The 22054-nt window shown below is 44.1% G+C and overlaps 1 protein-coding gene across 1 annotated transcript in view; it reads left to right on the forward strand.

Moving 5' to 3' along the window:
* glceb (glucuronic acid epimerase b) overlaps positions 1 to 18004 on the forward strand; it is a 34378-nt gene extending 16374 nt beyond the window's left edge. The window contains exons 2-5 of the mRNA XM_080843248.1: positions 1028 to 1135; positions 7225 to 7742; positions 14981 to 15220; positions 16891 to 18004. Of these exons, the coding sequence (XP_080699374.1) occupies positions 7235 to 7742; positions 14981 to 15220; positions 16891 to 17915 (1773 nt within the window). The 5' untranslated portion in view covers positions 1028 to 1135; positions 7225 to 7234 and the 3' untranslated portion in view covers positions 17916 to 18004. The remainder of the gene's footprint in view (positions 1 to 1027; positions 1136 to 7224; positions 7743 to 14980; positions 15221 to 16890) is intronic.
* Positions 18005 to 22054: the final 4050 nt, after the last annotated feature.

Consider the following 22054-nt stretch of genomic DNA (forward strand, 5'->3'; position numbering starts at 1 on the left):
TTACAAATATGTATTTGTTTTTCCGCCGTCGCTTACAGACCATTTAAAGCCTGTAAGTCGATTGGTTTTCATGTTAAAAATGCCTCAGTCCTTGTCAAAAATGGGTCTTGGCAATCACTTGGGCTACTTTTTGTTTTCAAAAATGTTGCCAGCCTCCACTCTGTGACGGTGAAAAAAGAGTGCGTGGGTGAGCATCTGGCTGGGTAATCAGTTATGATTTACTGAATGTCAGTACACATCCAGGCATGTTTAGCGTGGCACCTTTAAAACCAGGCATAAAAAGAATGCACTGTGGTCCAGCTATACAAAATCACCGTAGGCAAGGTTAAAACATACAGTGCTAGCATCCCCTAAGGAGTCACACACCTAGGTCAAGGAGAAGATCGGTAACTGTTGTGAAGCCCAGGCAGTGCAACATACCTGTGGTGACCGATGTCAATCGTGGTGTGGAAAATGAAATGGATGACTTCGCTGGCTCAATAAATGTGCCACTCCACTGGGTGTTTCACTTCAAGTGGATGCTGAAGGGTCGGGAAAAACATAGTTACTTTCTTCTCCAAGTTCTTTAAAGTGTCTGAATAAGCTGTATGGTCTGAGCCCCACACTCCAAGAAAAACCTAGTTGGAATCTTCTGATAGTGCAGTCTGTATTTCTTTTTCTCCTCATCTTTTCTGTTGAGTAGGAGGATTTAGTTGATGACCGACAAAGATAAGTCAGCCTCAAGATGATACGCCCTCTGCAGATCTGGCCAAAGCTGTTCCTGCCCACACTCATAGATCAGGGATTTGGGCCGGAGCCTTCTCGCTCCTGCGGACGCTCCTCCCTTTTCCATTCTCTCACTTCCTCGAGCCCATTCACCTGCTTTTATGACCATATCCTGTTTTCCAGCTCTGAACTCTCTTCTACACAGAGCCACAGCAATGATTCATTGTCAGACAATAGACTCTTTTCAGCGCCGGACTCCCCTGAGCTTATCGTGATCATTCACTGGTCTGAACTCCATCTCTCTCTTTCTTTATATCAACAGTGAGTTGGGTTTTCGAGAGGACATGCTGATGAACTAGTCTCGACGTCGGACGGGCGGACGCAGACGTCATGAGCGGACTCGCAAGCGTTTTCTGGTGAATGGATCAGGGTGAGTACACAATTTCATTTCTGATCTGAAAAAAAAAAGCATGGCATTGATAATAGGCCGAGGCTCTCTCTAATCTTAATTGAATCAGTGTAGCTGTGACTGCTTAACCTAAGCCATCTTAAACCACTCACATTGATGGAATAGGGGAAGGAGGAGCCCTCTCTGCCAGAACTTTTTTTTTTTGTCAGTTCATTAGCTATATGTGTAATTTTAGGCCACGGGCCATGATCAGAGCTTAATCCCCTTGGCCTTGCAATTTACGCAGGACTCGACAAACGCATCGTCTTTCATGAAGAGGCCAGACGCTGATCAGGCCGCGTCATATGCTCAGAGGCTTTAGAGAACATTTCGTGCCATGGTGGAATAACCCTGTCATGTTGGCCCAATTGTGTGTGTGTGTTTTTTTTTCCTCGCAAAAGCATATTTTTTTCATGATGTGGCAATACTTCATGTCTGCTTGTACGACACTATTTGTGATGAATAGTGGGCAAGGGTCATAATAACTCCATTGGATAGTGTTTATTTTTATACTCTTCCTTCTTCAGTTGATTAGAAATGTGTTTAATCCCCCTGTAGGTTTTTAATATTGTAAGCTTTTTGGTAATAACCTGCCTAATCCCCTGGCTGCCAGTGAATTGGATGAGGGCATTAACTTCAAAGCAATTTCCTCTATCCACTCTGTTCTAAAAGATATCAACTATGTTTCATTGTGCTTCTCTTATTTAAGGTGTACATCCTTATTGACCAGCAATTAAACATTTTTGTCAGCTTCTTATGTTTTAATACTAGAAAAAAAAGTATATACTATATTGCGCCTATACTTTGTTCGCCAGTCTTCTCTGCAAATCACCGACTGATATTCAGATTGTTACTGTAAGAATTCAGCCAGAGTGGTCATTTAAGTGCTGTGCTTAGTGTAACGTGGTTCAACATCAACGCTAGAGTTCATTGTCTAGGACAAATAAAACACGTTTTTGGACAAATGAACACCTGATAATCTTCAATGACAAGCGTGCATAAAGTGTCTTCAGCTCTTTGTACTTTCAACAGTACTACTAGCTCCCCTAATACCAGCTAAAAGCATCCACATTAATATACCGTATCAACGTATCACACCCTGAATAGAATGAGGGCATCAACTTCAAAGAAATTGCCTCTGTCCACTCGCTTCTGAAATAGCAACAGCCTTTTTATTGTGCTGTTCTGACCATCAATTCAACATTTGTGTCAGTCCAATTTAGCAACTTCAGCCACTTCAACATGACATAAGGTCAGTGTGGAATAAAGTTCTGACAATCACCATCAGCTGAAAAAAATGTGGGTCACTACACTGCAATCCCCTTGAGGATTCCACTTGTTTGTTTATTACCTACCAAGAGCAGAGAAATTATGACCGCGTTCAGAAACCTCAGAGCCTTCAAAAAAGAAAACATTGGATCCCAGTGGGACTTCTGAGTCTCACAGGCACGATTATTTGCAGCTTTCCAGTTGTCCCAGTCATCACTGTTTTTCCACATGTCAAATGGGCCTCGGGTATCTTTCCCTGCACTATAATGTGGTGATGAGATCCTGCATAACAACTATTATTCCCATACCCATACTCATCTTGTATTGGCTGCTGCTGATTGTGGATCTCTACTGACACAGCAGTATTTTACTCTAGTCATCCTTATTTGGAGACAAACTGAAAACCCCCCACATGTCTTCAGATTGTATACTTGTTACATGAAGGAACAATTCAGCTCCTTACATTTCTTTGAGAGGATTAAGTGGTCTGCTACTTGGAAAAAATAGCATCATACATGCACACAACGGCACTCTTTCTGGAGAAAACATCTCTACATCAAGGGAATGTTAATCATTTGCATCTTTTTGAATAGGTGATTTGCTCTATAGCTAATGGTATTTCTCCCATCGCACCAGAGACTTGAAGGTTGTCTGAGATATGCTGCAGTGTTTGGTATTGGGCTTTGATGGTGTGTGGATGGAACAGGTGTGCTGCACAGATTGTGTAATGCAGTCTGCTCAGTATTTGCAGCAGGATCATCCACCTTTCCCTGAACCGGTCTGTTGCTAAGCTCAGATGTATTTTAGAGGAATAAACTGTTTTTTTGGCAATCCGACAGGATCTCTCCCTCCATCTAACCCATAAGGTCTTAAAAATGGAATATGATGGTCATAATTCTGGACAAAAAAAAACCCACACAGATTTAAATAATGTTGCTTATTATGATAATCTGCATTTAGCGCTTTAAGTCTCTGATGTTTTTTACATTTCTTAGCACCCCACACTCATTTTTGCAGAGTGTTATGAAATGATGTCAACTCCCACATCTGTCATATTGTGCCTCCCTGCACAGTTCTGTCGTTCTCATCGCTGTCTCACCTTCACTAATAAAAGCGGAGGTCTGCAATGTGAGCAACAGAGCCAGTCTGGAATTATGTTATTTGCTGTGTGAGCACATGCAAAAGCGCCCCGATAATTACTGAAGTCTTTTTAATGAGAATTTGATGGCACAGGCTCTCAAAGAGACATTATCGTTCTGTTATTGATGGGTGCTCTGCTCCCCACTGCAGGGATGAACCCAGTTATAGCCCTTTGTTGGCACCACAGCACAAAAGTAATATCTCCCTCCGCAGTCAGACTGCAGATAAGCTGTTGTTGGAGCCACGAGCCAAAGTAGGATGATCATTTTCTTGTAGAGACGTGTATATATAACAGTGTTGATACTCTTTATATGTATTTCGTCATAACACAAAAAGAGGTCACGGCTAAAAGCTTTATGTAAAGATATACAAACTGAAACTGCAGTCCTTTTTTTCCTCCTAGATTCAATCCCCATCTGAATCCATGGTGAGAGGAGTGGAAATGTCAGGAGGTTAGTTAGAACTCAGCCCAGCACCTGCTCTCCGGCATGTGTCTGTGCTCCGTGACACATCCTTAAGGGCAGCTTACCAGCACCAGTGGGTGTAATTACAATGTCTTGTACCCTGGATGGCAGAAAATTAGAGGAGCAGAAAAAGCTCATCAAATCACTGTGACACATGGCGTATTGACATGCTTGGGTACAGAACACAGCCAGACACGATTCCTCTTGTTTCATCAAGTGTAGGTGGAACACCTCTTCAGAAGGGCTTGTCAAAGTGTTGCTGTTTGCACTTGGAGGCACAAATCCTCTTGGTTTATTCGCATTTAAGCGTGGCTGTAAACCAACTTGTCTCATAGCTTTTAAAAGCTCTGTGTACTGTATGCGGGAATCAGGATGTTGAGCCGACATGTTTTCCGTGTTTGTTTCTTCACGAGATGGCGAACTGTTGAAGTTCATGACAACACCATCTGTTGAGCCTAAAAATGAGCGTGAAACCCATGTTTGAATTCGATACTGTTGTGGGTGGGAACTTCAGAAAGCCGTTAGCGCATCCAGTCATCCCTGACACGCTAACAACGCACGCAGCTGCTGCAGCCGTCTATCCCCCTGCCAAAGCCCTGGCTGCGTGCTCAGGCTAAGAGTGATGACTGGGACAACTGGAAGAGCTGCAAATAATCGTGCCTGTGAGACTCAGAAGTCCCACTGGGATTCCATGTTTTCTTTTTTGAAGGCTCTGAGGTTTCTGAACGCTGTCATCATTTCGCTGTCTGTCTGCCCTTGGTAGGTAATAAACAAACAAGTGGAATTCTCAAGGGGATTGCAGTGTAGTGACCCACATTTCTTTCCGCTGATGGTGATTGTCAGAACTTTATTGCGCACTGACCTTACGTCATGTTGAAGTGGCTGAAGTTGCAAAATGGGAGTGTAGCTGATTTTTATTTATTTATTTATTTAAAGCTGCTGTTCGGCAACTTGAGGAGGAAGATCAATCTGATATAGTTACCGAATTTATATGCTGAGCAACATTTGCATTCATGACTTCAGTGGAGGCACTCTCCCTCTTTCGCTTGGCTTTGTTCTTGCCTTGAGCAACTTGAAGGGCTGAGCAGCCTGGACAGCCGTAAGGCCTTCAGAATGAAGCTGTGAGGACTCTGAGACCATTAAACCTGAAAGCAGCCCATTCAGAGCACCCAGCCACCCAGTGCCAGCCTCCATTCCTCCACCCCGATGGCCATTATCAGGCCCGCTACCCCACACAAAGTGCGGCTGTGTTCCCAGGGGGGCGGTGGAAGTGCATGGGGGGGGGGGGGGGGGGGGGGACAGTGGATCACCCCCAGGGAAAAGAGGGTGCAGGGTGATTTTTCAAATGGGGAAAACCTGGAAGTGATCCTGCAGGTAGGCCACGCACAGCATAGCAATCGACCGCTGTGGGCGTTCGATGGCGAGCTGTCGGGCAGGTCGTGCATCACGGCAGGACGAGGAGGCAGAAGGAGGCGTGGCTGGAGCCAGATCGCCGTGGTGACTGAAAAAGTAGTAAACGCATACCAAGAAGGCACTCCGTCTTCCACCTGGGAGGGATCAATGGTCTCATTTTAAATGTCGCTCTCCAATGCGCTCCCCTCGCCAAGCCGTGCTCAAGCCCTCCTCCCATGCAAGAGCTGAAGCTGGTTTCCCCAGCATGGCAGCATTTGCCTTTTCTCTGTTAGCCTCTGTTGACCTTGAACCAAAAGCTTTAACGTTTTACCGCGCGTTTGAATGTGTTCTGGCTCATTTAAGTTTGCCACGGAACTTGTTCAGCAGGATTACATCTGTTTCACTTCTGTGGACGGTCTGATCTGCGGATTACACAGAGGCTCATCCATATCTCCTGCATATTAGTGGATTTGAATAGAAATTATCCCTGAGCAGAGCTGCAGCCCGGTCCAGATGATGGTGGCGAGGATGCAGCCGCGTGGCCGTGGCCCAGCTCTACCTTTAGTCTGCTTTGAGCTCCGTTCGGTGCTGTGGCTGCCGCCATCATTGTGTCATTGCTCTCGCCCTGCTGGCTGCAAAAGCCATAAAAAGATTGAATTATTTATAGTGCAACCAAACGAGACAGGCTGCTTATCTTACAGTGAGCAGTCGCCCCACTCCCCTTCCCCACCCCTCTCTCCCTGCTGTGTTCTCAGTCTTGTCAAGACACTCATCTTCCAAATCTTTCATCACTTTCCGCTACAGTAATTTCTCCAAATATCACCGACCCCTTTTATTAAATGATATTTTATGATATTGAAACTCTTTTAAGGGTTAAAGAGGGAAAATGGCTAGAGTTTTTTTTTTCTTCAGTTTTTGGTTTGCTGTTTTGAATAGCCAATGCATGATATGGGATGTTCACACTTACAGAATCTTGTAAGCCTGCAACATGGTGTGATACAACCATACAGTGTTCCCTTATGATGTATCCCTACATGAATTATCGGCTCTGTAATATATTCTGAAAGACCTTGATGAATAAAGTGAATAAAGCAGTTGTGGCCTTGTGAGACTGATTGCTCCTATTGTGAGATTAATGAGCCTACATTGTGCTGACCTTAAACTTGGCTTGTTTAAACTGCGGTATTGAGTCAAACTTGGAGGTAATGATTTTCCTTGGGGTATTCTCAGATGCATGTTTGTCATTGCCATTTCTGGACTCTAAGCTCTGAGCTGTAATTAGCTAGGCCAGGCAGCAGTGAGATATGCCTATTGATTTTTTTTTTTTCTCCCACTCAGATTAAATGCCAGAGAAACATGACTGTAAGAGCCTTTGGCTCGCTGTTGATTGGCATTGTTAGCTGGTTGAATGATTAGCTGCTCTTTGCCGGCCTCTGGGCCACCTAGACAAGTGGTTCTAAGTCGTTTTCCCTTGGACCTTGTATTATTCATAGCGCATTTCTGCCAAGCTAATTAAAGCAGAGCTGTTAGGCTAAAGATCACAATTTGAAAGGTCTAATTGCATATGACCTGTCCAGAGCAGCATCATACTTGGCCTTTCCTCTGAGAGATACACTGAACATCATTGATTCTTTACCACACTGCCACACAAAAATTGCTTGGCACACTCTGTGCTTCCCGTTGCTTGACAATGATTTTTAGAGCTGAAAGTGCGGCGTGTCCAAAAGCAAGCAGATTTGGTGGTTTCACGCCCAGATTTACATGTGTACATTGACTGAAACACCTCTTCTCTCTTTTCCCCCGCAGGTGAGCAGTGATGATGCGTTGCCTGGCAGCCCGAGTCCACTACAAGACCCTAATCGTGATCTGCACCCTGCTCACGCTCATCACCGTCCTGCTGTGGAACAAATGCTCCAGCGACAAGGCGCTGCGCTTTCTACCCAGGCCCCAGCCCGCCCCCAGCCCCAAGGGGGACGGCAGTCTGCTGCAGCAGCAACAGCAGCCACCGCAGCCTCCAGAGCCCCCGCCTGTGGTGGGAGGAGTGAAGTACGAGGAGATAGACTGCCTCGTCAACGATGACACCACCATCAAGGGCCGACGGGAGGGCAGCGACGTGTACCTGCCCTTCAGCTGGATGGAGAAGTATTTCGAGGTGTACGGCAAGGTGGTGCAGTACGACGGCTACGACCGCTTCGAGTTCTCGCACAGCTACTCCAAGGTGTATGCCCAGCGCGAGCCCTACCACCCTAGCGGAGTCTTCATGTCCTTCGAAGGCTACAATGTGGAGGTCCGGGATCGTGTCAAGTGCATCAGTGGAGTGGAAGGTAGGCAGTAGATGTCTTGCACAGACACATGTATTGTGACCATTTTCAACAAAAAGATTACATTTTCCCCACAGTGTTTACAACTAAAAGAGGGTTTCAGAGTTTACAGAAACAAAATTGCCTACAATGATTTATGGTGAGATTGTAACATTATCACAGTAGAGAGTGTTATTGATTTTATAGGCTACATTCTTCTGGCAAATTACCACAATATACAAAAACACTCAAAGATGGTCACAATGAGTTTCTTCAGGTGTGCGGAAGCATGCTTTACATTTACATTTACATTTCGTCATTTAACAGACGCTTTTATTTTGACAAATCATTGGAGTTTCACTTCAAGCACAAACTCTACATACACCATGTGAAGTAACTCTCCTGTTAGATATTGCTCTTGTAGTCACTGGTCGCTTCTTGGTCACTAATTGACTCTTGTGAAATATGGCTATCAGTCTCTACCTTTATGCATGTCACGTCTCTGGAGCACTTTATGCTTGCTAGTAGTAAGTAGGGGATCCATCTAAAATATAAATGTGTGGTGTCCATTAATAGTCATTTAGATGGGCACTCTCAAGGAGGGTATTCCTGGCAACCAGGCAAGTAATCCACCCTTGCCCTGAGTGAATAATGCACCCTCAATTGACTTGCATTAAGCAAATGAAAATGGGATTGATTCTGAAAATGACAAGGCTTGATTATGGTGACCCCAAATTTAATGGAACACCATTTTGTGCTTGTATGGACATGCGTCTTCCCTGACACATGGTTGAGGAAGACGGTCTGTAAAATGGTGGCTTCCTTTTGTTTTCTAATCTGTAAACTCCCCGGTGTCCACTTGACTGGGGGGGAGGGGGGTCCTCCTCCTCCTCCTCCTCCCTTTGTCACTAACCTTTGCACAGTGGATATTCTGTTCAGTCCTCTGTCCAGTTGGCTGTCAGTCATAATTGTTCTGTTTGTGTTCAATTGGTGTAGCTCTATTCTACCCAGGGAGGGAGCCTTGGCTCTTTGTAGACTAGAGGCTGAAGCTCAGTGTATTGAGGAGATTTCTTGATGTTCTGGCAGTGCATGTCTTCAGTTCTTTTTTACTGGAAGTCTGTGAGATGCTGCCAAGTGTGGACAGAGCCACTGCTCTCTCCGTCCTCTTTTGTATTCTGGCCGTTTGAAATTGCTCCCTCCCTTTCCCTTCTCCCTCTCCACCAACCCCCCTCTCTAATGCACAGAAGCTCTCAATCTGTCTGTTTCCCTCTGCCTTACTTGGAATTCTTGATTTGTCTCTATCTTACTGGAAAATGTCTCAGCTTTCTTTTTCTCAGCAATCAAACATTAATGAAGGCATGTCATCCCTGCTTTAATGAGATATAGTACAAAGAAGCTTTTTCGAATCCTCAAAACATCTCTGTTGCATCGGAATATGTTATTCAGGAACCAATTTATATAACAAATCTTTTTCACAGATTTTCACTGTGTATTTGTTGCAAAGGACTAACCTTAAAAAACTCTATTGTTAAAGTCATAATTGAACAAAGACTTATACAGTGTGTTTGCATACAGTAACACGTGTGAGGTATCTATTGAGAACAGCCAATTAGCAAAGGTCAAGGTGCAGCACGTGTTAAATTTACTCCCTGATGACCTGTTTCCTTAATTGAGGATGCTTTTAGAGAATGAGAAGATGCCATTAGTCAATTCAGCTGTCCAAATAAGTAGTTTAACAACTACAAGTGCATTACACCACATAAAAGCTTTGCATTGCAAAATGCCTTTTTGACCAAAGTACACCTTTAACATTTGTATATGAGTAAAAGACCACTGGGTATTTAGTGCAAGTCATGGTGATTGGAACCGATCTATAATGAACTCATTACCTATAATTATGCTAATGTAGATTATAATGCTAATTTTAAAGATGTTCTCCAACCCACATGTGATTAGTCAGGCCTTTGATGCTTGAGTCTCTCCAGTCAGTGCGTTAACTTAAATTGGCCTTGTGCACACATCGTGGATTGCCTGATACATATTCATCACCCTTTACCTCCAAGGAGTGAGCAGTGTGCCACCTGCATTCTAATGTACAACTACTGTGGCAGGGAAGTCATAGAAGACCACAAAACAGTGTGGTGCAACCCTCAAGGTCAACTGGGAAATCTGTCTCTTGTCTTCCAGTATCACTGGTCTGTGAAGGGCCTGTTAATAATGTTAGCATTTTTCAAGCTTTATCAGTGGCACTGCAAACTGACAGTAGCCGTCTCAGTCACCTCCTTGCTGACACCCAGGAAGTCATACCCATGTCCTCAGTGCTTACCTTGAGCTGTCGCACAGATAATGTCACTCTTTAAACACTGTGACACAGAGACTCTTGGCTCCAGCCTGCCATTGTAAAAGATTGTTTATAGCACCAGGGATCACAGTTCTCCATTTACCCTGATTGCCTGGTTTTAAGTGCCCAAAAAGGCATCAGCCAGGGTTTTAGTTTTTTTAGTAGACTACAGCGTTGGTACCATGTGCAGCTTATGCATGTGTGAGTTCCAGGTGCTGAGGTAGTTGTCAGAGAGGAAGTGAATTTTGCCGAGCCATAAGAAGTTAGAGAGTACACCGCAGACTGGAGGGAATTTTTCAGCCCTCATCGAGTGAGGCGGTATAAGCCTAAGCTCTCTTCTCTGGACAGCGGTAAATGGTGATATCTTTAGCCATGCTATCTTGAAGGGCAGGTTTATGTGGTATATATTGTTGGGGAAATTGGGTCGACTCTAAATTGAGATAAATCCATTGGCACTACGGAGCTGATGGGCTGTGAATTATTCCTGTGCTCCCATTTCCTGCAGAGGCGATTTGCAGACAAACCCCCCCACCCCCACTCCCCTTATACGCCATTCTGAATCCCTCTCAGTCTATTAATCATGTGTGGTGCTTACAGCTTTATAGAATCTTGCACCTCTCCACACTTCGCATTTGCTTTGGCACTTTGCATTTGCACACTTTGCAGTGCTACAGCATTAATTACTCCACAGGAGCGGCAGACCTCAGGGCCCATGCGGAGGTTTGAAGCATTTTTTTTCCTCTCGTTGCTGTATTCCTTGGGGGAAAAAAGTTATTTAACGACCCGCCCTAAAGCACATGCATAAAACACGGGGGGAAGCTTTTGTTTCCCTCTCACCCCCACCTCTCATCCCCACACTCAGTTTCAACTCGGAACACTAGCTGATCAACCTCACATGCCTGCACAACTACCACTGTTGTGCATTTAATGAGTACAAATAAAAGTGTGATAATGATGGCGTTCATATGGAAACTTGTTGTGACATGAACATTTTAAGCCAGTCACAACCCGCTATGGTCGAAAAGTATGGCTCTGCGTGGGGCTGTGCTTGTGAATGCAGGCAAGTGGAAAACAGCAAGGTTACTTTGATTGTTTTCTGTTTTTCCTCTCGTTTTCTTTTTTCCTCCACCCAAGGCCTACATTTGTGACTGAATGGTTCGGCTGAAGGAGCCAGCTGTAATGAGACATTAAAGCGAAGGCCCTTGAGCGGCAAGCTCAGGCAGGAAGCTCCATTATCTTTTAGAGTGAGCCACGGCGGCGTCGGGGGCACTCTGGCCACCCTCCTCACTGCCAGGATGGCTAGAGGACATCAGCCAGGGAGTCTGAACCCTCAGAGATGGGGAAGGCTCCTCATTTGGGTGGGTGGGGGGAGGGCGCCCAGCCTCACCCATCTCTGAGTTAAATCTAGGCCAGACGCTCGCTCAGAGGCTTCGTCTCACTCCCAATGCAGGCCCAGTGTACGGTCCCCTGCCGTTTAGTTTGCTGCAGCACAAATGATGCCACAGGGCTTGGAGGAATGCAGTGGCTCTCATTAAAGCTGGTGCTTTGTGAAGCGTTTGCCCGTCTTCCCTTGTGCTCGGTTCAGCACACTTATTTCAGCTGCATTGGCAGTGAAACGGGCTATGGCAGTCTAAAACACTGGTTGGTCTTGATACGTGAATGTGGAATATACAGTACACATATGATTACTCCCGCCAACCGATAGAAAAGAAAAGAAAATACCAATGAATCACACAATTTGCTGTGATTAATTGCGATAAATCTTGTTATTATGGATATTTACATGTAAAATCACTGAATTAATGTAGAATCAACACAAAGGAAGTACATTTCAATTCAAATATTGTTGTTTAATTGCACATTTTCTCCTGTGAACTAGGGCTGGGCGATATGACGATATATATCGTGAGGACGATAGAAACGTGTCTATCGTGACCTTTCTCCTCTATCGTTTCTATCGTGATAAACTTTTTTTCATTATACAGTCAGCTGGCAGCTTCAGTGGCTGCTAGCAACGTTTAGCTATCGCTGCTAGTTGAGATTCAACGGTGTGTCGCTGGTTTCCCTGGTAACGGACAGACGGTTAGCAGCTAGCCCTGGGTCTACTCTACCTTCTGATTGACGCTCTTTGCCCTGCCATCCACGGACAACTCAGTTTGACCCATCTCTCTGGACCATCGAGGTACTGGGTTCCAGTTTTATTGAGTTATTATCCTGACATTACACACACATACATAACAAGGAGCTCCTTCCCGAACTGAACGGCATTATACAAACATTCGTATCGCTCACACACACCGCCAGCACAGCACTCTGTGGATTGACAAATACGTCATCGTACGTATTCTGAGCTGTGACCATCGACTTTTGAACTCTGAACTCATACATCTATTCGGAACACAAAGAACTGTAAAATACATCGGGATTGTATTGCCATATTGTTATATTGTTATTGCATTAGTTAAGTTGTTTATTGATTGTATATTTATAGCAAGCGTGAACGAGAGAGTGATTGGACATTAGGCCACTGATATTGAATGGGTATGAAAATAGTTATTAAAGCAAATATTTAGAGTAGGTTCATTGAATGTATCTATTTATAATAATTAATATTAGTACATGTCTTATTTAATACTGAATGGCTTTTATCTCTTCATTATATTTAATATTAGTCAATATTACAGGGGAGTGAGATCTTAGTTACACTCACTCTATACACATCATTTTAGTAGCGGATTAATGCTCCCGCTACATTTTTTCCATTATTATATCATTATCGTGATATATATCGCTATCGTGATATAAAATAATCCATATCGTGATATATGTTTTTTTCCATATCGCCCAGCCCTACTGTGAACTACAGATTTCAAATAAAACCATCGAGGCCATCAAAATTGTCTGTGAGCTTGAAAGGCATATTTGTCAAATGTGTAGCACGTAAAGTGTCAAGGGACTTTTATTTTGAAACAGTTATTGGACTTTTCTTTCAGTTGCAGGCATACATTTGGGCACACCTGGTCAACATTTCTGTTACTCTGAATAGTTAAGTGAGTGGAAAATGAACTGATCTCCAAAGATTAGTGTATTATTTTTGTTTTCTACAATTGAGTGAAAAAAGGAAAGGAGTACCATGTAAAGGTTTGGACGCCCCAAGAGATCTGAGCTCTCTGATACGTAAAACCAAGGTCTCAGGCATTGATTAGCTTGTTAGGGCTACGGCTGGTTCACATTCATCGTTAGGAAAAGCCATTTTATAAATACCTCAAACCTAGTCCCAGCATTCAGCAGCCATGGGCTCCTCTAAGCAGATGCCTAGCACTCTGAAAATAAAGAAAATTGACAGCTTAAAATGTAATTAAGAATTGAAGAATTGGCAGTTAACAGGAACGGTGGATGTCAAAATGATATCAACATTTTCTGAGAGAACTGCTCGTAGGATTTCTAGAACGGCAAATGAAACCCCCTGTTTTACTGCAAAAGACCTTCATTACTAATAAAGTTTAAAAAAAAAAATGTATTCTGGGATCATGTCTGCATGCACAATTACACCACTGCTGAAACAAATGCTGGGGAAAACTGAGAAATTGTGTTAAATAATCGTGACCTCAATATCGACCAAAATAATCGTGATTATGATTTTTGCCATAATCAAGCAGCCCTACATCACAGTCTGTAAAAAAAATCAGAAGATGACAAGAGTACAGCCTCGACAACATGATAATCATTCTAAAGACACCTCAAAATCCACAGTTGACTACCTCAAAAGGCGCAAGCTAAAGGTTTTGCCATGGCCCTCACAGTCCCCTGACCAAAATATCATCTCTGTACTTGGGCTCTTCATCTTGCTGGAGACATCCCTTGGATTGGCACAGGGCCCTGAAGGTAATCTGGTATCCCCTCTTACATACTGACAAACTTACTTGTCACGTTTAGGTTAGGGACTTCAGTTTGGGCAACTTTGAATACCCTAGACTGTGGTTTTGAGCGTGGTTTCATGCTGGAGTTCGTAACCTTTTCCTTTGTGTAAAGAAATGTGTTATCTGTAAATTAATCACTTTTGGAAATCAAGCCCTCTTTTCCTCGTTTAGCTATTTACAGTAACACACATTTTGACCAGGGTTACCGAGACTTTTGCATGCCAATATATGTGCCTACAAGATATTACAGTGATAACATGATGCACTACAAAACACAAAACTAATTTTGGTATGAATGACATACTGGCAAAATGGAACAACCAAAGTCCCTATAAACAGAGGTGCTGCAACATATAAATCAAATAAGTACAATTAGTAGTAATCAGAATGTTTAATTTGGAATATTGCATAGAACTAGGGAATCGGCGTGCTTTTCCAGGGGATCACTGATGGCTTGGTGAGTTCTAAGAAAACAAATGTAATCGATGAAAACATAATGAGGCTTTAAAAGAAAATGGTTAGAGTTCAATAATCTTTATCTGCAAGGAAATGTTGCAGTGCTACTGAAAAAGATGTGTCTCCCAAATATTGCTCAGTATCACTTATGTAACTCTTAAGGCCTGGCTGAAGGTAGTCTCTAAACAACAGCAGAGATTCAGATAAGCGGCTTAAACTATGCCACTGTGTTAACGGACACTTAACTATTCCTCAGAAGATTGGAGCTAATAGGATTTCCACGGCCTGTGGGTGCTACTCTTCCCATTATCAGTTTTTACAGAACATTTTGTGTTCTGTGCGATCAAGCTAAAACGGTTTCTGGGCAGCAGCTCTCCTTCAGTTGCCTCTGGTGCAGTTTGGATTGGATGGCAAAGCAACCTTCTCTGCACAGCTTATTCACTTGTGTGATTGCGTTCCAAATTTTTTCTTTAACTTTTTTTTGTCTTAAGGTTGAATATCTCCTTCTAATGTGACTCCTGTCGTCTTTTATTGTCCGTCCTCAGGAGTACCCCTGTCCACGCAGTGGGGACCGCAGGGCTACTTCTACGCCATCCAGATAGCGCAGTACGGCCTGAGCCACTACAGTAAGAACCTGACGGAGCGGCCGCCACACGTGGAGGTATACGACACGGCGGAGGAACGAGACAGCCGACCCAGCGCTTGGACCGTCCCCAAGGGCTGCTCCCTCAGCAAGGTCTACGACAAGACGCGCGGCTCTTCGGTCCGGCAGTTCAGTGCGCCAGGTGGGACTGTCTGCTACACAGCTTTACCTCCTCTCCCGCAGCTGTACATGCCGTATTACACAATCCTCTTATGCGCTGACCTCAGTGCCTTAATCACCTTTACGACTGAAAACAACGAAGCAGATGTTCCAGAATTCTTATTTTCTGACTCATGAAGGGATACAGCAATTTATTTTGTATCGTTCATCATTCTGTCTCCTGTCACTATTCACCTGTCAGTAAATACAGTTTTCCATCACTACATCCTCAATGTCTCAAGTATTGATAATATCTATTGTATTCAAAGCCCTACTCATTTTCTAGATAGTGAAAACGTCAGATTGCTGAATTAATTGGCAGTGAAATAGAAAATCTGACAAATTACATCTTTTAGAAATCCTCCCACTATACTTAGCCCACACTAAATATGGTATTGCCATATTCTATTGATCCATACTGCATGCTAGCCTCTCCTCCTCTTAGTATACGCTTGTGTGCGCCTGAAAGCAGCAGCTTTCAATTTTCCCTTGAGATATTAACAAGTTAATTTCATGCATGTTTATGACAGAAAAAAATCATGCCAGTCGGATGTGGTGTGAACATGGTCAACTGTGAAATTACCATCCTAAAGTGGCTTGCGGAGTGCTGATATGTATTTTGTCGTTAATAATACACTAATGCATTTTAGCTGCACACTAATCAATACCTTTTGGAATTAGCAAGGCTGTTATTGAAGGAGTCAGTAATTGGTGTCATCACCTGAAGCATCGATTTCGGTGGAGCCAGCTGAGAAGTGTGCCCCAGCCATCGTGGGGTTGATAAGTAGTGGAGAGGAGATGAGATCTCTTATGTATTCCCTGCTCATCCTTTATTGATGGCAGAGTAATCGCAAGGCCACCGTACAAATCCACTTACTCCTAGGATTGCCTTAAGTAATGGATTTATGAGTGCATTAAACAGCAGTAGGAATGGCCTGGAAGACTGTCTTCGGCAGACTCGCTTACATTCTCCAGCTCTTTCAGGAATTGACTTTGGGCGTTCTTCGGCTTTTGTTTTCTCTATTTTTTTGTGTTTTTGCACAGCTGGAACCCTAAGACGGATTGTTTCTGGAGGCAGGGGATCTGAGAAAGCAAAGGGGAAGGCTTTTAAAAGCTAACATGTACAACCAGCGAAAATGTAGGCTGAGGTGAATTGGCACTTTCTGCCATTGAGCTGGCTGATTGCAGCTTGACATTGGACTGTGGAAATCATCTTCTATGGTGGATGCAGTGTCAGTGTGTGCTAGCCTAGCTGTTTTGAAAAATGTTAAAATGCAGTACCAGGCTTTCGCTAGCTCTACCATAGATTGCGTTTTTTCTTCTTAAAAAAAAAAAAAAACTTTGTTTATTTATTAATTTATTTTTTTTTGATGCTAGGCTCTCAGCCAAGTTGCCTTCCTTTCCCGACGACAGGGCTCTCTAATTATCTGGTGAGAGCGGTGACACGTGCACTGGGTTCCCTTGGGGGAGCATTTCTTCAGAGCTGTGCATATTTTGTCAGAGCAAAACTGTGTAGAGGGAGGACAACCATAGAGCTGCTGCCTTTAATGAGAAGATGTGTCTAAAACTTGTCTCCCCTCTCCCATTCCCTCTCTTTTTCTTTCTCTTTCTCTCCCTTTCTCTACCTCTTTCATTTCTGTACATCTAACGCAGAGAATTCTGAGGGTGTCTCTCTTCCGCTGGGAAACACAAAGGACTTCATCATCTCCTTCGACTTGAAGTTTGTGTCCAATGGGAGTGTTTCCGTCGTCCTGGAAACCACCGAGAAGGGGCCTCCATTTGTCATTCACTACGTCACCAACTCCCAGCTCATAGCCTTCAAGGACAGGGACATAACCTACGGCATCGGTCCTCGCACTGCCTGGACCACAGTGACCCGCGATCTTTTGACCGACCTGCGCAAGGGCGTGGGCTTGTCCAACACAAAAGCAGTCAAGGCCACCAAGACCATGCCCCGCCGCGTGGTGAAGCTTGTGCTCCGTGGCCGAGGGGCCATTGACAACATCACTATCTCCACCACCTCGCACATGGCTGCTTTCTTCGCCGCCAGCGACTGGCTGGTGAGGAACCAGGACGAGCGGGGAGGCTGGCCCATCATGGTGACCCGCAAGCTGGGCGAGGGCTTCCGCGCGCTGGAGCCCGGCTGGTACTCGGCCATGGCGCAGGGCCAGGCCATGTCCACGCTGGTGCGCGCCTACCTACTCACCAAGGACGAGGTGTACCTGAAGGGCGCCCTGCGTGCCACGGGGCCCTACCGCATGCCCTCGGAGCAGCACGGCGTCAAGGCCGTGTTCATGAACAAGTACGACTGGTACGAGGAGTACCCCACCACGCCCAGCTCTTTCGTCCTCAACGGCTTCATCTACTCGCTGCTCGGCCTGTTTGACTTGGCCGACACGGCGGGGGAAAAGCTGGGCCGTGACGCCGGGCAGCTCTTCAGCAAGGGCATGGAGTCCCTCAAAGCCATGCTGCCCCTCTATGACACGGGTTCGGGCACCATCTATGACCTTCGCCACTTTATGCTGGGCTCGGCGCCTAACCTGGCCCGCTGGGACTACCACACGACGCACATCAACCAGCTCCAGCTGCTGGGCACCATAGACAACTCGCCCATTTTTAGGGACTTCATCAAGCGCTGGAAAAGCTACCTAAAGGGAGGAAGGGCCAAGCACAACTAGAGCTGCTCACCAAAACCCGACTGGGGGCAGTATGCCGACCTGCCAGCCATTCGGTGAGACTGTGCTGGTGCTGGAGAAGGAACACGGTGTTCTGGCAAGAAAATGGTGTTGCCATTTCCAGCCTAGAGAAGTTACTGAACTCTCTTATAGTGTGCAGTTTTCTTTTCTGAAACTGTAATTGCTGTTCCTATCTTTGCTGTGATGGAGATAATGCATACAGAAAATGTGGCTTCCAGCAGTTTGCCATTTCTTGATGATGGGCCAGGGTGAGTCTACATAAGAAATCTTCAGGCCTGGCATACATGTAGTGAGTTTTTAACTCCAGAAAGTTGAAGTTAAGAGTAAGCATAAGAATCATTTATTATTAGTGAGCTAAAACCAAACTAATTAACATGAGTAATTATGGATATAACCGAAGCAAATTCTCTATTATGATGAACCCCATCAAAAGTATCAAAAAAAGATAACCTTTTGCGTGTGATAAGATTGCCTTTTGTATGATTTTTTTTTTTTTTTTTTTTTACACCAGCTGAAGAGAGGTCCCTGGTTTAAAAATCCAAGTGTAAATTTTGGGTTATCCTTGGTTAACAGTGTATTGACTGAGTGGTGTTCCTGCTCAGAAGTGGGAACAGAAAACCGATTGCCTTCCCATTCCTTCCCATGCACTAGCTCGCTCCCTGAAGAGGCTAGTCCTTGATCGGAATGGCTAGACCCTCCATAACACGGCCCCCTGTTGAGTAGAACCTCACCACAATCACATTGTGTCCGTTTTAATGCTGCAGAGACCAGGGCCATAATCCAGTTAGGGTTTTGGTGCGATGTTCTCAGGTTAGTGGGATGGTGTTTTTCTAAAATGGTGCATTTGCGTGGAGCTTAGACAATGCCTAAGGCTTTGCCCACAACCGGCTGTCAGTACAAGCTCCTTCTCAAAGGCAGGAAATTGTGGCTTTGGGGAAAAAAAAAAAAAAAAAAAGACTAAATCTGCCCTCTTTAGTTGAAGTAGGAGGAGCTTGCTGCAGACCAAGACAACAAAGGGAAAGGATTAGCACATTCGGCCTACACTCGCATGGGAATTAGAGTAGCATGACTGTACAGTTGTGTTGTCCCTCTGCGGCCAGTCTCTTTGGTCAGTGGCAAAAGCAGACAGATATTAGAACAAGCTGAAATTGATTTGTTATATGTCAACGACAAAAAAAAAATCAACTCCGTTGTAAAGGCCTGTTCTGTTTTGAAGGTTGTAACTTCAAACCTCTTCTCATCTTTGCTTCAAGTTGAAGACCTTTAGCACTTTACTTGTGTGATAGTAATGCCTTGTATGAGTCTCTCGACACATTTCTCCAATCCTGTAGTGAAACCTGGATGCTCATCTCATATGCCACTTTTGTTTGTTTTCCGTTTTGGACTCCCTGGCCTTTTTTATCCTTCCTAACGCAGAGGGAAATATAAGGGAATTGTTTTGGATGAAACATTAGCTTTGTTTAGCTTTGATTCATGAAAGCACTAGCTGTCCCTCGTCGATCATCATTGGAACAAGATGCTTTTGGCAGCTGGAACTCGGTGGTAGCCGATTGTTCTCCCTCTTTTGTCAGTTTGAATTAGGATTTGTTGAATTAATTTACTCTGTTAAGTTGGTAAGATACCTCACCATTTAGATTGCATGGTGCGTGTGTCTGCGTAGTGTGGGTGTGTGAATGCCTGTGTGTGTCTGGGTGATTTAAAACAACAGTGCAGCCTCAATTCAGTTGCTGGCGAATACAACGAGCAAACAAACGCACTGCTGGTGTCATTACAGTAGCCCAGAGGATTGTCTGGACATCACTGTTGGCTGAGAGGTTCTCCTAGACCCGGGGAGCCAATGACAGCTGGTCTTTTCCTCATCCCTTGTTTGTGACTGCTTAACCTGTTTAATCTCTGGGCTTTGATACTGCATGTGAATACATGAGGAGGTGGTGACTGTGGGGTTACCTCTAATACCGTTGGTTAATAGGACTGAGTACAGGAGATTAGAGTGCAGTTAAGATGCGTGGTCATCTGTTTCCCTGTGCAGTCATAGGAATGTAATGTGAGAGTCTGGTCAGAGGCTTGGCATTAGGGTAGCATTTAGTATGCCGGTTGCTGTTTGCAATTCCATACATACCAACAGTCTTGGTTTTAAGATTCAACAAGCAAGTTTTTTGTTTGTTTTATTTGTTTGTTTGTTTTCGCTTCATCTTCTTTTCATATCGTCATTCCCTCTCAACATACTTAAGAACTAACCATACCTTCTCAGTCTGGCGATTGGTCGAGAACCACACTGTGCCACTCCCATCAGAGAGTCTTGAGTTGCCAGACCCCCAGACTTGTTTTGTGCCTGAATAATTCAAAAGCTTTCCACTGGTTAGAAGAATTTACCATGATCTTCCACTCATTCACTCACCCCACGTAGTCCTGTCGTGTGCGTGCTATTCCTTCTGGTCTGTTCTCAGTCAGTCGACAGCTGTTGTTGTTTGTTGGAAGTCGAGGGATTCCAGACGTGCATTGTTTGTGTTCTTACAGTCCTGTGTATACTGTCAAGGGCGAGGCGGAATGGAACAGATCTTTGTGATGACGGGGGTCATGTCGGTCCACCTCAGCTGTGACTGTATCCCTGGCACATGCCGCTGTCTTGGACACCAAACTATTCCAGAGCCTCTGAGAGTCCCACTGCATTCTCTTCTCTGCGGTTGGACAGGCACACCGTGATGGGATTGTCACGATTCAGGCCATTTATTTTGCTCATGACATTGGGCACGAGGGGAGCCTGATGGCATTCTCATTTATATTTTGTATGTATTTTCATGACTATTACTATGCACATTTGCCACATAATGGGACTAAACACTCAGTATGTCTTTTTAAAGGGAAACTAAACAGTTACCACAAGGGACTGTACAGCTTACTTTTTTTCCGTTTATACCAAAGTCTTTAAAAGCCTGGCTATTTCATTTCACGTGTCATTGTTTTTGTTTATGTTTATGTGCTGATGGTGCCATGGAGCAGTTGTTAGCGTTGACTCTTGGAAACGAGAGGTTGTATGATGATACTGAGCGAAGCGCTAAAGCGTCTGTCTCCCCCAGAGGGGGAGCTTGCCTTTTCTAAAGAGTTTTTAGTTTTGACATTCTAGATTTTATTTAGAACATGAAGGGAGATGGGACAGCATATATATATAAAAATGTAATATTTGAAATCACAGCTGTTGTGTGCAACTTAACAGATTGTGATGGGACAGAATTAAGCTTTCAAAAATAATTCTGGCAGCATTATAATTTTTTGTGGAAAGGTGGTGGGCTTGTTCTAGTACCAGGACTTCTTGAACTAGTTTCAGTAGGGTAGCTTCTTTTTTCTTTTTTTTTGTGGGTGAGCTGTCTATCAAAGGGAACAGCGCTAAAGCACAACATTAGTATCTTACTATCTTTTTTTTCTAATTTATTCTCCTCCATGTTTTATTTCTGGACAAAGTGCAACGCCTTTCTTGGGAAGCTGCTATTGTTGTTCACTGTGTAATAACGGAACGTCTGATCATCTTCATGTCTCATCATGTCTTTCCTATTTCTCTGTCTGTAAATTGCCATGTGTGTGTGACCCCAGCCACATGTGACATATGCAATAAAACGTTTACTGGGTTACTGTAGCAGCAGGCATCCAGAGAGGTTGTACAAACTTTGCAATCCAAGCACAATGTGCACATGTGACCATTTTTATGCAGGAAAAAAAAGACGTGTTTATATAAGAGTTGAATCTTTGTGCTTTAAATTGCTTTTTAAGAAGTTGTAAAATAAAGGCATCTTTTCTTAAGTGTCTGCCTGTTTTTCCATTGACCTAGTTAAGAGCTCAAGTTGAATATTAGTAGGTTTAATTTGATGCTCCATGCATATACACAAGCAAAGAGACCGGAACAGGCACAAACTGTGCTGCCTTACATCCAGACAGACAACACTCATTGTCTCACACACACACACACACACACACATATATATACACACACTCTACAATGATAGCAGAGTAGGGGTTGTTATATACAGCCTGTGATTGATCTGTAAGGTTCCTGATGAGGTGCATCTCATCAGGTCATAAAAACCAGTGGAGTCTCTCAACCTGTGTGTGTGTGGGCTGGGTCTCCA

This window comes from Sprattus sprattus, assembly GCF_963457725.1.
Source record: "Sprattus sprattus genome assembly, chromosome: 8".
NCBI lineage: Eukaryota > Metazoa > Chordata > Actinopteri > Clupeiformes > Clupeidae > Sprattus > Sprattus sprattus.